Source organism: Plectropomus leopardus, chromosome 23 (assembly GCF_008729295.1).
Source record: "Plectropomus leopardus isolate mb chromosome 23, YSFRI_Pleo_2.0, whole genome shotgun sequence".
Lineage (NCBI taxonomy): Eukaryota > Metazoa > Chordata > Actinopteri > Perciformes > Serranidae > Plectropomus > Plectropomus leopardus.
The window spans coordinates 4314631-4331518 of NC_056485.1; the positions used below are offsets into that span (position 1 = coordinate 4314631).

The 16888-nt window shown below is 34.9% G+C and overlaps 2 protein-coding genes across 2 annotated transcripts; both read right to left on the bottom strand.

The window, feature by feature from the left end:
- Positions 1-1246: 1246 nt before the first annotated feature.
- Positions 1247-4708, bottom strand: epdl1 (ependymin-like 1). Its single transcript, XM_042512245.1, has 6 exons — positions 4598-4708; positions 4460-4494; positions 3308-3442; positions 3038-3230; positions 2790-2877; positions 1247-1919 (listed from the first exon to the last, which is right to left on the bottom strand). Exons 1-6 carry the CDS (start codon positions 4662-4664, stop codon positions 1796-1798), a joined length of 642 nt encoding a protein of 213 aa, XP_042368179.1. The 5' UTR covers positions 4665-4708; the 3' UTR covers positions 1247-1795.
- An 8488-nt stretch (positions 4709-13196) lies between these two features.
- Positions 13197-16498, bottom strand: LOC121962031 (ependymin-2-like). The gene is made up of 6 exons (XM_042512212.1): positions 16387-16498; positions 16167-16201; positions 15475-15609; positions 14531-14717; positions 14353-14440; positions 13197-14198 (listed from the first exon to the last, which is right to left on the bottom strand). The coding sequence occupies exons 1-6, from the start codon at positions 16451-16453 to the stop codon at positions 14063-14065; spliced, it is 648 nt and encodes a 215-aa protein (XP_042368146.1). The 5' UTR covers positions 16454-16498; the 3' UTR covers positions 13197-14062.
- Between the last annotated feature and the right edge of the window lie 390 nt (positions 16499-16888).

Here is a 16888-nt window from a genome sequence, read left to right on the forward strand (position 1 = left end):
TTTTTATGTATATATATATATATATATAATTTATATTAATTTATTATAATTTATATTTTATATATCTATATGTTTTTTAGGGCTTTTATTACCTTTGTTTGATAGGACAGATGTAGCATGAAAGGGAAAAGAGAGAGAGGGGGGATGACATGCAGCAAAGGGCTGAGTTCAGACTCGAACCAGTGACCTCTGCAGCGAGGACACAACCTCCACCAACTAAGCCACCAGACGCCCCATGTGTACCATACTTTGAGCAATTTTACTCAGAATGTGTATTAACTCAGTGAAGAGTTTTCCTGAATGACAAAAATATCCATACACATATTTATCATCACTGTTTTTATTGTATCTTTTGAATGACGAGCTCATGTCATGTTTTAAAGTGCAGATGAATTGAGCTCTTCGGGTACTTGAGAGGGAATAAAAATGCAACACTGCCCTCTTGTAGTCACATGAATATGTTGCTTAAAAAACAATGGGCCTCATGCAGATGCAGCAAATGAGAAACTGAAATACTGTTCAATAAATTAAAAAAAAGGTAAATGTGATATCAGGGAAATGTATTTACGTACTAGAAGTAAAAGGATGCATGCAAAAATGTTTAAATAAATGTAATAAATATAAAATAATTCAGAGAAAAAGCAGCAAGTCCTCATATAAAGGGGAAGTTTGAACCTTGAAATGTTTTTTTTTTTGCATGACAAATGACTTATAAAAATAGTTGCTAATTAATTTTCTAATCAATCTACAAGCTGGACTAGTTTATTTTCATATTTTTGGTTTATGCGCAAAAATCTTAATTTGTAAACTAGTTATCTAATAATAGCAGTGGAGTAAAAGTACAACATTTCCCTCTAAAGTGTTCTGGAGTGGAAGTGGAAAGTGGCAATAGATTGAGATAATCAAGTAATGTAAAGTTTCTATAGATTTGTACTTAAGTACAATACTTGTAGAAATGTACTTAGTTATATTCTGGTCAGTAGAGGGACGCACAGTAGCTGAAGTTACGGTGATTGGGATCAATGCGCCAAGTATATTAGTATCTCTTTAGCCTTAAAATTTAATGATTCAGTTTTTATTTGCCTCATTTAAATATAATTAAATGATACTCATGCATTTACAATGTAAGCTTATTTTTCCTTGTGGTGGTCAGAGGTGAAAGGAGTACTACAGCTGATATTCAATTCTAAATTTACAACAGCCTCACTAATTCAACAGAAATGAAGGATTACAAATACAAGGTTAGTTTTTGGATTAACCACAAAAACATGTTTAATAGAAAAAGCACAATAAGACATCACTGAGGCAGCCAAAACAGAGAAGTAAGCCTCATTAACCCCTACACCCCTGCAGAAAACACACACTAAGTGCATTGAACAAATCAGTGATTGGATGTGTTGGTGTGTCTTCCAATTTTCCTATTAGATAAGAATAAAATTAAAAAATATTTTGGTGTCAAAAAGGAACAAATGTAAGTGCTCTCTTGAAGGTCAAACAAACTCTTAGTCTTGCTGATATATATCCTTTGTCTTGACCATCATTTTACTGGTTATATGTCTATTGTAGAAGAAAATATGCATTAAACAGATTGTAATATCTTGCAAAAATGAATAAAATTAACCATTTAGTCCATGTATGTTTTCTTTTTTTATACCACAAGTGAAATTACTTCATATCATTTCTGGTATCACCTGTAATAAATGACATCATTGGTAAGTACCCTCAGTCTTTTGTTAAAACACACAAATAAAAGAATGATCATCACAGTTCATTGAATTTCTGAAAATATTCTCTTTTAAAACAGGCTGAAGAAGGTCTCTGGATTCTCACTGTCCTCTTCCTCCAGCTGGGCGTCACCACAGAAGCGTGGAGGGATGAGCTGTTGCGGGTCTACCAGTCCATTGACGTTGTTGAAGAAGCTGAAGGTGAGAATACAAAATGATTTGTTACTTGTCTTTGTGCTAAACTGAGCTAAGCTAAGCTAACCATCTCCCTGCTTATAATGTATCTTCTCATCAAAGAAGTAAAAAACTGAAAAAAAAAAACTGAAAAAAAGAAGAAAACACCCAACTCAGCAATGTCAGAAATCATGATCCGGTTACTCAAGACAATCAGCAGACCTTGTTGTGGGCAGTTTCATATGGGATTTTTTTTCTACCACAAATGACATCAAGGAAGTGCTAAAAAACTATTATTTTATTTTGTCTGAAAATATAATTTGAAACATATATGTTAATTCAGCAAAAAAATTACCAATAAATCTATTGTCTGCCTTCTTCTGCCTTAATTAAAAGGAATACAGATATAGTTTTCTGGACAATTCCCCATTTTTTTAAAAAAAATAATATCTAATAATCCCCGACCTTTTGCTTATTTCCTCTCCAAACAAGCAAACAAACAAACATTAACAAATGGGAAAGTTAAAAAAAAACCCCAATATTAACAGGGAAATAATACGAAAAAAACCCTGCTTGAAATATCATAATAATTCTGAAAATAATTATGTTGATAATGACAAATAAAGTGGATTTTTTTTCACTAGCTTTAAAAAAATCCACTGATTTCTTGTAATTGCCGAACACTTCTTGCCTAGTAGCTCATTGGCATTTTTCCTGTGTGAAATCAAAGCAATGCGCTTCAAAGTGTTCAGAGGTTTAAATCACTGTGAAAGATGTCTGAACGCAGCACAAGAAAAGTGACATTGATCCAGGTTTCAAAGGGTTAAACAAGCTACTGGTGAAAAAATCTTTCACTTCCCTTTTGTGAACTGTCATGTGATGTGCACTCACCTCGTCACCACCCATCCGCTTTTACTGGAATGGAACAGAGTGCTGACGGGGACGCATCCAAACTCTGTAACAGTGCTCATGTACTTGGCTGCAGAGACAAAGGTGGGTCACGAATGAGCTGAAGCAGCACAACCAGACCAGCCGGTTTGGGAGCATAAAATACCAAAGGCAGCGATGACACTGAAGAATCACAGAAAGTCATGTGCTGCAGAACACCACATGACGTGTCTAGTTCCCTCTTACTGTACCTGGTCCCCTCTTGGTCTGCAGCTCTCCCACCCAGGTGTTAACCAGCAGCCCCTGTCCTGGACCAGAGGAGCTGCCCATCACGCTTTGCCCCAGCAGAGAAGCATTTTTTGGGATCGCCAGTGGATGAAAGTCCATTCTCAGCCGCTTCTTGCAACATGTTTGGTTTCTGTAGTTAATCTTGTACATGACACCCTGGAGGACAGGACGGCAGCCGTTTGTGTTTTGCACAGCACCTCCTGCTGTAGATATTAAAACCATGTTTTTATTACCTGTTTGTAGAGTAGAAGTGCGTCAAAGTGGAAGGACTTATTCTCATAAGACCCAAACTCTCTGAGGCGGATGCGCTGTCTCAGTGCATCATAGCTGTACTTGGCGTAGGCCATCAACTTCTCACTTTGGGTGGACTTGGAAAAAGAAGAAAGTGTAATTGAATTTTTTTTTAAATCTTTAATTTAATTTATTTATTTTGTTTATTATTACAAGAAGCATTGCATTTGAATAATCGAGTATGGTGAAAAAAAAAACTTGTTAACCCTTTGAAACCTTTTTGTTTCCCTAAAAAGAAAAAAGGAGGAACAAGCAACCACAGCAGGAATTACCCCAAAATTAACAAGAAATTTGTAAAAACAACTAGAAAGTTATCTGAAAATTAGATTAAAAAAACAAACAAAACATTAAAAAAATGTTTTAAATAAAACTAAAGAAACAAACAAAAAAAAAAAACAAAACAAAAAAGCAGACGAACAAACTAACAAACAAAAAACTGAAACAAAACAAAAAAGAAAGCAAAAAAACAGGCAAAAAAGACTTGAAAAAAAGTGCTTTAAAAGATTGTGTAATGTGATTATGTGATGTAAATTTTGTTATTTTAATTAATTAATTATTAATTAATTATGAATATAGTTTTTCCCTACCTTTTTGCTTTTTTCCCCTGTACATTTTTCCATAGCTTTTAAGAAATAATTTACTAAATCTTCTAATTTATTGTAATTTGTGTAGGTAAAATCAACAAACAAAACAAAACAAACAAACGATAATAGAAAGTAAAAAAAAAACACAACAAAACACAAGGCAGACAAAACTTGAAAAAAAATAAATGTAATTTTAAAATATAATAATTATGAATATAGTTTTCCCCAAGTTTTTTTTTTTTTTTTTTTTTTTTTTTAATTCTAAATCAACTAATATCTTGCAATTTGTGGAACATTTATTATCAAGTTGCATAATGCCCCTCCCCCCATGTTATTGAAAGGAACTGCACCAATTTGCTTGGCATTTAAAGGTTTTTAATCCTTCTGAAGGATGTCTGAAAGCAGCACTAGAAAAGTGATGTCACTCCTGGTTTCAAAGGGTTAATGTATGGTCAGAATCTCTGGTTTACACTGTTGCACATTTACATATTTGATGACATAGCTACTCACCACGTAGAGGCTTCCAGTCAGCAGTGGTGGGGATTCTGTAAAGACAAAATCACAGCTGTGCTAAGCTTGCAATGGAATAGTATTTGCTCCTAATTGCTAAAACGGAACAGCATAATCACCACTCAGAAGTAACCTTACCGCACGGCTGTGGCCTCTGAGCGAGGCAGCCTGCTGAAAGGCACACCAACAGGACGAGGGCTATCATGTCGTCTGATGATAGAGTCCTCTGCTGCTGCAAATACGCTGCAGCGCTCACTTCCTTATAAACAAGCTGCTGAGGCTCCCAGTTTGCATCCACTGCCAGGTTTTCATTGAGTCCTCAGTAGTTTACCTGTCCTTTCATAATAAAACACCATCACTAATTACATGTAAGATGTTCCAATTACTCAGACGAACAGTCAAGCTGCAGTTGCACTTCACATCCATGTCTGTCAGGAGTCATACATAACCATGACAGAAGATAATGTTCCAATTATGGATGTTGCTGCTTCCCCTTGACAGCACAGCAAAAATATACAATCAGCACAGTTTCAAGATCAGTGTGACCAGTTCTGACCAAATGTCTCCCCTTATGAGCCTGAGTTATGATGTTCAACAGTGGCCTAGAAAAGTATTTGTGCAGAATGTGATGATGTCATGGTGAAGTTGGCCTTTTTTGGATATAACATATCATCAGTTGTCATTTTATTATGCCTCCAAGCCAGTGTCATTTTTATGGCACACTAACAAAATCAATGCATGTGTACCTGGCTGGATTGGTGGCTGGCTGGATGGATGGATATACCATAATGATTTTTATACGATACACTGTACTATGAAATTTTTGAAAAGAGATTTTATGTGACATACCATACTTTTCCTTTTTTAGGACATTGGTGTGTGATGTTCTCTATTCTGACAAAGTTTTTTTTTTGGACATTTTATACGATATACAATGACTTTGTTTTAATGAGATTTTATCTGACATACTGTATTATGACATTTTTGATATTTAGATTTTATATAACATGATGCTTTTTAAAGACAGGTCTTTATGACAAAAACTATGTATTTTTTAAAAATGTGATTACATATAAAATGCTATACTATGACTTTTTTTTTTTTTTTAATTGATATGCTATACTATGATTTTTTATCAATTTTTGGAAGACATTCTATGACTTTTTATGAATTTTTGGAAGACATTATACAATGATGTTTTTGTGGCATTTTGGGTCATTTTTGACAACATACTAAACTAGGATGTTTTTAGGTCATTTTTGTCATCCTCACTGATCTTGCCAGCAAGCTTTTTTTCCTCCACAGTTGACTTTATGTTGAAAGCATACAACTCCGGGTCAAAAAATGTCGACACAGTAAAGTATGTCGAAAAATGTTAAAATATGACGTGTCCCAGAACTGAAAATCACTTAGTATAGCATGTTGAAACACGTCATAATATAGTATGATGAAAAAAGGTAAAAAAATGTCAAAATAAAGCATGTTGAAAAATCAACTGAAAACGACATAGTATGTTGAAAAATGTCAAAATATTACATGTCCAAACAAAAGCTGAAAACCATCTTAGTATAAAATGTCAAGAGAAGCCATGTAGTTTGATGAAAAAACGTCAAAATATAGCGCGTTGAAAAAGCAACCGAAAACGACATAGTCGAAAAATGTTGAAAGCATACGACTCCAGGTCGAAAAATGTCGACACAGTAAAGTATGGCAAAAAATGTTAAAATATGACATGTCCAATATAGCATGTCGAGACACGCCATAGTGTAGTATGATGAAAAAACAACAAAAAATATAGTGTGTTGAACAAATGACTTAAAACGATATAGTATAATATGATGAAGAAACGTCCAGAAATATTGTTAATTTGTTAACATAGGTTCAGGAGCATGACCACATCCCAACCACTCCTCCACTACACCTCTAATTACCTGCCTGCCGACTTATAGTGGGTCAACCCATCCTGCCCTGTTTTGGATCTCTTGGCCTTCGCTCCCTTTCCCTTGTCTGTTTGTGCTTCTGCCTTGGTTATTTTGTCTCCCCTCTCCTCGTTCCTACCTTGTTTCCTTCTCCCCTAGATCTCATTATTGATCCCTGTGCACGCCTCTCCTATGTCTCCTTCTAGGCACATCTGGGGCTCAGAAATCAGATTTGGGTGAACACATGCCGAGACGGTACCCCCACTCTGAGTCTCCCTCTATCCAGCCATCAAGACTTCCTCCCAGACCAGCCTGACAATAGACATCCTTTTGCCACCCTCACCCACATTTCGCTACTCAAATCCATTCGACTGCCCATACGATCAAACATTCAGATTAAAATAAATCTTTGAACGATATATTGCTGTGATGTGGTCCTTGCTAGTGATTCACAGTATGTCAAAATATGACATGTCCAAAAACCACTTAGAAGAAGAATGAATGTTGAGACACGTCATAGTATAGTATGTCAAAAAAAACAGCCAAACATGTAATAATATAGCATGTTGAAAAGTCAAATGAAAACGACAGTACAGTATGTTGAAAAATGTCAACTGAATGTCAACAGCTAAAAACCACATAAAATAGTGTGCCAATACATGCCATAGCATAGAATGTTGCAAAAACAGCCATAGTACAGCATGTCTACAAAACGTGGTGTTGAAAAAAATCCGCAAAAAAAAGAAGGGCTATCATATGGCAAATATGTCAATATTTTACAAGTCAAAAAAAAAAAGCTGAAAACCACCGAGTATAGCATGTAGAGGCATGTTGTAGTATACAGTGTTGAAAAATCATCCAAAACGGCCAAAAAACCAATAACATGGTATGTTGGAAAAAAGCATAATTTGACATGTTAAAAATATGACCAAAAATGCAAGGCTATAGTAAGACAAAAATGTCAAAATTTGACACATCCCAAAAACTGTTGAAAGCAGCTGGAAACTGCTTGGAATAGCGTGCAAAGACACGCCATGAAAAAGAAAACTGCAACAATAGCCCAAAACATCAGAATTTGGCATTTCGAAAAAATGACCAAAAATGCAAGGCACGTCCCAAAACTGTTTAAAACAGCTGGAAACAGCTAAGAATAGTCTGCCGAGACACACCATAGCAAAGAAAGTTGCAAAAACAGCCCAAAACAGCAGAATTTGGAATGTTGAAAAAAGCGACAAAAAATCCAAGGCTATAGTAAGGCAAAAATGTCAAAATTTGGCACGTCCCAAAACTGTTTAAAACAGCTGGAAACCGCCAAGAATAGTCTGCCAAGACACGCCATAGCAAAGAAGTTGCAAAAATAGACCAAAAAGCACAATTTGGAATGTTGAAAAAACAACCAAAAATCCAAGGCTATAGTAAGGCAAAATTGTCAAATTTGGCACGTCCCAAAACTCTTTAAAACAGCTGGAAACCGCTAAGAATAGTCTGCCGAGACACACCATAGGCAAAAAGAAAGTTGCAAAAACAGCCCAAAACAGCAGAATTTGGCATGTTGAAAAAAGTGACAAAAAATCCAAGGCTATAGTAAGGCAAAAATGTTTCAAAATTTGACACGTCCCAAAAACTGTTTAAAACAGATGGAAACTGCTTACAATATCCTAACAAGACACACCATAGCAAAGAAAGTTGCAAAAAGCCCAAAAAAAGCAGAATTTGGAATGTTAAAAAAGTGACAAAAAATCCAAGGCTATAGTAAGGCAATAATTTCAAAATTTGACACGTCCCAAAAACTGTTTAAAACAGCTGGAAAAACCGCTAAGAATAGTTGCACGCCATAGCAAAAAACAGCCCAAAACAGCAGAATTTGGAATGTTGAAAAAAGCGACCAAAAATCCAAGGCTATAGTAAGGCAAATTTCAAAATTTGACACGTCCCAAAAACTATTGAAAACAGATGGAAACTGCTTAGAACATCCTAACAAGACATGCCATAGCAAAGAAAGTTGCAAAAACAGCCCAAAACAGCAGAATTTGGCATGTTGAAAAAAGTGACAAAAAATCCAAGGCTATAGTAAGGCAGAAATTTCAAAATTTGACATGTCCCAAAAACTGTTTAAAACAGCTGGAAACCGCTAAGAATAGTCTGCCGAGTCACACCATAGCAAAGAAAGTTGCAAAAACAGTCCAAAACAGCAGAATTTGGCATGTTGAAAAAATGACAAAAAATCCAAGGCTATAGTAAGGCAAAAATGTCAAAATTTGGCATATCCCAAAACCTGTTGAAAACAGCGGAAAACAGCTTAGAATACTGTGCCGAGATACGCCATAGCAAGGAAAGTTGCAAAAACAGCCCAAAATAGCAGAATTTGGCATGTTGAAAAAGTGACAAAAAATCCAAGGCTATAGTAAGGCAAAAATTTCAAAATTTGACACGTCCCAAAAACTGTTTAAAAACAGATGGAAACTGCTTAAAATATCCTAACAAGACACGCCATAGCAAAGAAAGTTGCAAAAAGAACCAAAAAAAGCAGAATTTGGAATGTTAAAAAAGTGCCAAAAAATCCAAGGCTATAGTAAGGCAAAAATTTCAAAATTTGACACATCCCAAAACTGTTGAAAACAGCTGGAAGCCGCTAAGAATAGTCTGCCGAGACACACCATAGCAAAGAAAGTTGCAAAAACAGCCCAAAACAGCAGAATTTGGCATGTTGAAAAAATGACAAAAAATCCAAGGCTATAGTAAGGCAAAAATTTCAAAATTTGGCATATCCCAAAAACTGTTGAAAACAGCGGGGGAAAACAGCTTAGAAATACTGTGCCGAGACACGCCATAGAAAAGAAAGTTGCAAAAACAGCCCAAAACAGCAAAATTTGGCATGTTGAAAAAGTGACAAAAAATCCAAGGCTATAGTAAGGCAAAAATGTCAAAATTTGGCACGTCCCAAAAACTGTTGAAAACAGCTGGAAACCGCTAAGAATAGTCTGCCGAGACACACCATAGCAAAGAAAGTTGCAAAAACAGCCCAAAACAGCAGAATTTGGCATGTTGAAAAAGTGACAAAAAATCCAAGGCTATAGTAAGGCAAAAATGTCAAAATTTGGCACGTCCAAAAACTGTTTAAAACAGCTGGAAACCGCTAAGAATAGTCTGCCGAGACACACCATAGCAAAGAAAGTTGCAAAAAACAGCCCAAAATAGCAGAATTTGGCATGTTGAAAAAGTGACAAAAAATCCAAGGCTATAGTAAGGCAAAAACGTCAAAATTTGGCACGTCCCAAAACCTGTTTAAAACAGTGGAAAACAGCTTAGAATACTGTGCCGAGACACGCCATAGCAAAGAAAGTTGCAAAAACAGCCCAAAACAGCAGAATTTGGCATGTTGAAAAAGTGACAAAAAATCCAAGGCTATAGTAAGGCAAAAATGTCAAAATTTGGCACGTCCCAAAAACTGTTTAAAACAGCTGGAAACCGCTAAGAATAGTCTGCCGAGACACACCATAGCAAAGAAAGTTGCAAAAACAGCCCAAAACAGCAGAATTTGGCATGTTGAAAAAGTGACAAAAAATCCAAGGCTATAGTAAGGCAAAAATGTCAAAATTTGACACGTCCCAAAAACTGTTTAAAACAGCTGGAAACTGCTTAAAATATACTAACAAGACACGCCATAGCAAAGAAAGTTGCAAAAAAAAAACAGCCCAAAACAGCAGAATTTGGCATGTTGAAAAAGTGACAAAAAATCCAAGGCTATAGTAAGGCAAAAATTTCAAAATTTGGCACGTCCCAAAACCTGTTGAAAACAGCGGAAAAAAGCTTAGAATACTGTGCCGAGACACGCCATAGCAAAGAAAGTTGCAAAAACAGCCCAAAATAGCAGAATTTGGCATGTTGAAAAAGTGACAAAAAATCCAAGGCTATGGTAAGGCAAAAATGTCAAAATTTGGCACGTCCCAAAACTGTTTAAAACAGCTGGAAACTGCTAAGAATAGTCTGCCGAGACACACCATAGCAAAGAAAGTTACAAAAACAGCCCAAAAAAGCAGAATTTGGCATGTTGAAAAAGTGACAAAAAATCCAAGGCTATAGTAAGGCAAAAATGTCAAAATGTGGCACGTCCCAAAACTTTTTAAAACAGCTGGAAACAGCTTAGAATACTCTGTCGAGACACGTCATTGGAAAGAAAGTTGCAAAAAGAGTGCCAAAAAGAGAAATTTCTCATGTCGAAAAAAATGAAAACAAAATCTAAGGCTATAGTAAGGCAAAAATGTCAAAATTTGGCACGTCCCAAAAACTGTTGAAAACAGCTGGAAACCGCTAAGAATAGTCTGCCAAGACACACCATAGCAAAGAAAGTTGCAAAAAGTGTGAAAAAAAGCAGAATTTCACGTCGAAAAAAATGACCAAAAATTTCAAGGCAAAATAGTCAAATTTTGACACGTCCCAAAAACTGTTGAAAATAAAAAAATGGAAACCATGCAGAATAGCCTGCCTTGACACGACATAGCAAAGAAAGTTGCAAAAAGAGCCCAAAACAGCAGAATTTGGCATGTCGACTAAATGACCAAAGAAGCAAGGCTTTAGTGTGGTTAAAATGTCAAGATTTGAGATACCCAAAAACCAGCTGAAAACGACTTAGTATAGCATGTAGAGGCATGTCATAGTTGAAGAAACATCCCAAAACAGCCCCAAAACCTATTAAATAGCATGTTGAAAAAATTTATAAAAAAGCTTGGTGAAAATGGTGAAAACGTCAAAATTTGAAATGTCCCAAAAACAGTCGAAAATGACTTAGTATAGTATGAAGAGGCATTTTGTAGTATACAGTGTTAAAAATACATCCAATAAGGCCAAAACCCATTAAAAAAGCTTGTTGAAAAAATGATCAAAAAGAAAGGCTATAGTACGTCGAAAATGTCAACATTTTACATGTCCAGAAAAAAGCTTAAAACCAGTTGGTATAACATGTAAGGGGAAGTTGTAGTATACAGTGTTGAAAAAACTCCAAACACGGCCCCAAAAGCCATAAAATAGCATATTTAAAACATTACCAAAAAAGCAAGGCTATAGCATGGAGAAAATTGGACATTTAAAAAAAAAACTGAAAACCACTAAGTATTGCATGTAGAGGCATGTTATATCATACAGTGTTTAAATCATCCAAAAACACACTATACTGTGATCTTTTTATTAATTTTGGAACTCAAACCTTACTATGACGTTTTTATCCATTTTGGGACATCATACTTCACTCTGATGTTTTTATCAACGTTTGGACGAAATAGTACACTATGACGTTTTTATCTATGTTTAAACGTCCTACTATGAGATTTTTTCAGTTTTAGGACAACATACTATACTGTAATGTTTTTATCAATTTTTGCAGAAAATACTATACTATGACATTTTTATCGATTTTATGATGTTTTTTATCATCTTTTGGAAGATATACTTTAGTTTGATATTTTTATTAATTTTTTGATGATATACTTAATTGTTGTTTTTATCAGCTGTTTTTAGCAATTGTTTTTCGCAATTTTTGTAAGACACACTATACTATGTTGTTTTTATCAATTTTTTGATGTCATACTATACTATGACGTTTTTATCCAATTTTGGACGACATACTATGAGGTTTAGATCAATTTCTGGACGACATACTATACCATGATGTTTTTATCAATTTTGGGACTATGATGTTTTTATCAATTTTTTGGACAACATACTATACAGTGACATTTTGATCAATTTTTGGATGATATACTATACTTTGATGTTTTTATCCAATTTCGGACAACATAGTATACTATGTCGTTTTAATCAATTGCTTTTATCCATTTTTAGATGATATATTATACTATGACGTCTTTATCAATTTTTGCAGAAAATACTATATTATGACATTTGTATCTATTTTATGTTTTTATCATCTTTTGGAAGATATGCTATAGTTTGATGTTTTTATCAAGTTTTGAACATCATACAATACTATGACATTTTCCTTTTTTTTCGATGACATACTAAACTATGTCGGTTTTATTAGTTGTTTTTATCAATTGTTTTATCAATGGACGACATACTATACTTTGATGTTTTAATCAATTTTTGGACGAAATACTACACTATGATGTTTTTTTAAATTTTTGGACTATAGTATGATGTTTTTATGATTTTTTAGAAAACATACTTTACTATGATGTCTTTATCAATTCAAGGATTATAATTATAGAATGACATTTGTGTTATTTTTATAACACAAATTTCATATTACTATTAGTAATACTACTACTACTACTATAGTATTACTGCTATATACTACTATTTTTTTGACATTGTATATGTCATTATCCACAATGACTTTTTCTGACATTTTTTTACATAATAAACACATATGTAGTATAATATATTTTTTATGACATATAATGCACTCTGACTTTACATTACATTTGTTATGATACACTAAGGAGGTATTCACACAGTTTATAAAATCAAGGCAAAGTAGGCTAAATGTAATATTTAATGACGTCCAATATTTTCTCCCCAGGGAATTTAGCAGGGAGAATTTCGTCAAGACAAATATACAATAGCTTCTCTTATCATAAAGATTTTTTTGTAGTATTAAAAAATAATTTTAGCATGTCATCTTTAAGTGCAGCAATGTTGATTTCTAAAATCATATAGTCGTGTTAATTGTTTTTTTTTTTTATTGGATATAATATGTTAATTTTGTGAACTCTTAAATTCCTAAAACTGACAATTTGTTTGGGCCAAATATTAGAATTTTTTACATTTACTATATGTTGTCATTACATACAGAGACATGGTAAAATATATGCTTTTTTTTATTGATAATAATGACATGTAGTTACACATCCTCAGGTTGTTAGAAAGAGCATCCCGGTCTCATGGCAACATGTGAGATAGACACAAAAACTCAACAACTGACGTGGTGGTGGCATGAAATGTGTTAAAGTTACATCCTGGGAACCAGAAAAGTATGCAAATGCAATGTTGATGAAGCTCTTTCGCCATAGTGGACACACAAATTAAAGCCACACAGCCATACAGAACAGCTGTGTGGGGACTTTCAACCAGGAAACTGTTGTTTGTGTCCCGTGTAAAATGTAAAAGTCAACATTATTACATAACTTTACATGCTTTTTTTTAACATAAAGTCTGTAAAGTAGTAAGTAGTAGTAAAGTATTTTATGTAACCACGCAGAGAATATATGTCACTTTGGTCCTGTACCACTTTAACCAAAACCATGAAATTTCCCATAAATTAAACAATTAATTTTTTTTTGTTTTTTAAACCTAACCAAATTGCAACTGTTACACAATGAAACTGTTTGTTTGTCATACGGCCTGAATTGTTTTCATGTACCCAGCTCATAATTTTGATGCATTTCACACACACAACCACTAAATTTGCTGGGTTTTTTTGTTTTTTTTTAAATCCATTGTCGATATGAGAACATTTGTAAGTGCAGCTTTAGGTTTAGGGCAGAAATGGGTAAATGAAACGAAAAAAGTGTAAAGAAAAATTTGATTTGATTTGATTTTGTCACAGATACTCAAGATGCTTGAGTTAAAGTCATGTATGCCACATATCCAAACAACGATTCAGTAGCTCCACTTGTTAAACTTCAAAACACAAAGACGACGCGGACATTAGTTAAAGGAAGCCCTCTCAATGCTTGTTGAGGAACAAGCTGAGGAAATCTGTCGGCTCCTTTTCAACATTAGCCTGTATCTCTGCATCCATGCAGAAGTCTGGCGGATTGAGCTGACCAGGATCCGGAATTCCGATGACGTTGTTGAAAAAGCTAGTGAACATAAAGTGACATAAAATTGACTTGGCCAAATGCAAATATTTCATAAATATTTCATTTTTTAGAATCAGTGTTTGGCCTGTTGCTATTATACTGTCCTTTATGCTCTATAGGGTGATTTTTAGTGTTGATGTTAATGTAAACTAACCTGGTCACCACCCATCCAAACTGGTCAGTGTGGTACACAGTGCTGACTGGAATGCATCCAAATTCAGTGACTGTGGTCATGTACTTTCCTGTAAGGCCAGAGATGAAAAATAACAGTGTTAAACTGGGATAGATGAATAAAGTGTTAGGGCAGTTCAAACCATTACATATTCTCTCACCTGCTTTATTGGACAGATTTCCCGTCCAAGTGTTGACCAGGAGTCCTTGTCCAGGTCCAGAGGAGCTGCCCACAACAGCCTGGCCCACCAGAGACGCATCTTTTGGGACTGCCCAAGGCTGGAAGTCTGCCTTCAGAGGCTTTTTCTTGCAGGTACGGTCATGCTCATTAATCTCATACATGGTTGCCTGATGGATCAAAGTAGTCGATGAAGATGTTCAATGCATTTTTTGATTAATTCAACATTTTTTTGTTTAATACAACTTCTACACTTAGGCTACAGTAATTTGCTTAAAATGCTATTATTTGTTAAGAGCAAATACAAATTGAATGCACTCAGTGTGTCTTTTAGCAGGGAGAAAATTTTAAAGTCCTCGAATACCAAAATAAAAAATAAAATAAAGAAGGTAAAGTGTTAAATATAACAACAGTGTGCTGAAATATGAGTTGATGATTTATTTGGTCTAGTGAACCCAAATTCTTTTTATTCAGTCAGTAAATATAAATTATATTCCAACAGATATTTAGTAAACCTAAATCAAGTTTGATTACTTAATTTTTACTGTTTTTGTGTGTGTGAACATTTCTATATAACTCATTATATGGAACATTACTACCCAACATATTGCAGCTGTTGGTTTTATTACCATGTACTTATTATATTATTTTGTTGAATTTCATTTAATTATTCAATACTTTTTTTAAAAAAAGCTGAAGTTTCACATAAACATCTTCCTGCACACTAGCCTGGTGTTGTGTGTATGCAGCGCTGGATGAAGCAAAATCAACGCATGAAAATCGCAAATTTGCACTGCTTTTGTAGTGTACCCCAGATGCCGTTTGCCTTTTCAATTTCCCCGAACTGTAATGCTCTCCATACACTCCATTCCTCCATTTACCTTATTTTCATTTCAGTAGCATGATTGAAAATGATAAGTTGGGTACCTCTCTGAAGAGCAGCAGAGCATCGTAGGTGAATGACTTATTCTCATAAGTGCCCAGCTCCACGAGGCGCAACCGCTGTCCTAATCCATCGTACAGGTATTTGGCATAAGTCCAAAGCTTTTCATTCTGTGTGGACTGGAGAAAGATCATGTAAGTAAGTTTACAACTCCCACTTAAACCCAATAGCCAGAATAAATTTTAGCATTGTACGTGTCTGTAAACAAACCTATAAACAGCTTTTCATGGTACAATCTTCCCTAGAGATGTACCTTAAACTTAAACGTTAGTTTAACTTAAAATCCAATAACTTTTTCATGGCACAATTTTTACTGGAAATGCAGTAATTACTCACAAAAAACAAACAACAAAAGCTTTTCAAGGCATAGTCTCTTGGAAATGCAGCAAATGCTAAAAAAAAGATCACTTTTCGTGGCATAATCTCCCCTGGAAATGCAACGACGGCTGGCTGTAAAAAAAAGCTATTCTTGGTACAATCTCTGCTGGAAACACAGTGAACAGAAATTTGGCGATTGCTAGTTCAAAAAAACAAAAAATGCAGAAATGGAAATTAAAAACATTTTCTGCCGCCAACTGAGCTGCCCTCTTTCACACATTGTACTTCGGCTTACTCATCATGCTCAGGTTGTGCTTTACTACCTCATTAAACACACTTAAACACAATAAACACTCACCACAGTGAGGGCTCCGCTCATGAGAGGGGGAGTTGCTGTGTTGCAGATGAAGATGTGAAAAAATATATCATTGCATTCAAGAAAAGCACATATTTGACACAGTAGAGTAGCATTAAATAAGCCTTAAATAAGTCAGCGATGAAAAACAGCGACAACACAAATATTCTGTAGTTTAGAAAAAGTACAAAATGACAATGTGTTTCTTTGTTAAAATACTTACAGCATGTGTGAGGCTTCTGAGCCAGGCAGCCTGCCAGGAAACATGATAATATTACAAAGAGTCTCATGTTGTAGGATTCTACGCTCCTGTTGTCAGGTTGCTGCAAACAATCTGACGCTGCAGAGGGAAGTCACTTCCTTAAATACAGACACTGAGGCTCCAGGCGAGAAGTCCAGCTTCCGGGGTTTATGTTTAACCCTATTTCACCCATACATCTGAGTGAAAAGCTGTTATCAGGTTAACAACCAGGCAAAAGGCCATGAGAGGCGGTATCTCTCTCTACAAATTACACACCTGTCCTACTTCATGTCCATTATAGGCTTGTTAACATTTTTTTTTACAGAGGGTTTTGTGATTGTTAAGAAATATTATATCTGTTAACATTTCATGCATGAGTCAGATTATTTTGGTAAATGTAAAACATAACTTCTCAGTGAAATATGCTAAGTTTTCATGTAGTGCATGTAAACACAGTAACTGTGAGGTCTGTGCACAGTAGGTC

What these genes read in the sequence shown, in the direction of transcription:
- epdl1 (XM_042512245.1), bottom strand. Translation starts at nt 4,664, where the DNA reads ATGATAGCCCTCGTCCTGTTGGTGTGCCTTTCAGCAGGCTGCCTCGCT. An exon ending in TGACTGGAAGCCTCTACGTG is followed by an intron (nt 3,443 to 4,459) that starts GTGAGTAGCTAT and finishes TCTTTTTCCAAG; the next exon opens with TCCACCCAAAGTGAGAAGTT. An exon ending in GCAGACCAAGAGGGGACCAG is followed by an intron (nt 2,878 to 3,037) that starts GTACAGTAAGAG and finishes TTGTCTCTGCAG; the next exon opens with CCAAGTACATGAGCACTGTT.
- LOC121962031 (XM_042512212.1), bottom strand. Translation starts at nt 16,453, where the DNA reads ATGAGACTCTTTGTAATATTATCATGTTTCCTGGCAGGCTGCCTGGCT. An exon ending in TCAGAAGCCTCACACATGCT is followed by an intron (nt 16,202 to 16,386) that starts GTAAGTATTTTA and finishes TCTGCAACACAG; the next exon opens with CAACTCCCCCTCTCATGAGC. An exon ending in CTCTGCTGCTCTTCAGAGAG is followed by an intron (nt 14,718 to 15,474) that starts GTACCCAACTTA and finishes TTGATCCATCAG; the next exon opens with GCAACCATGTATGAGATTAA.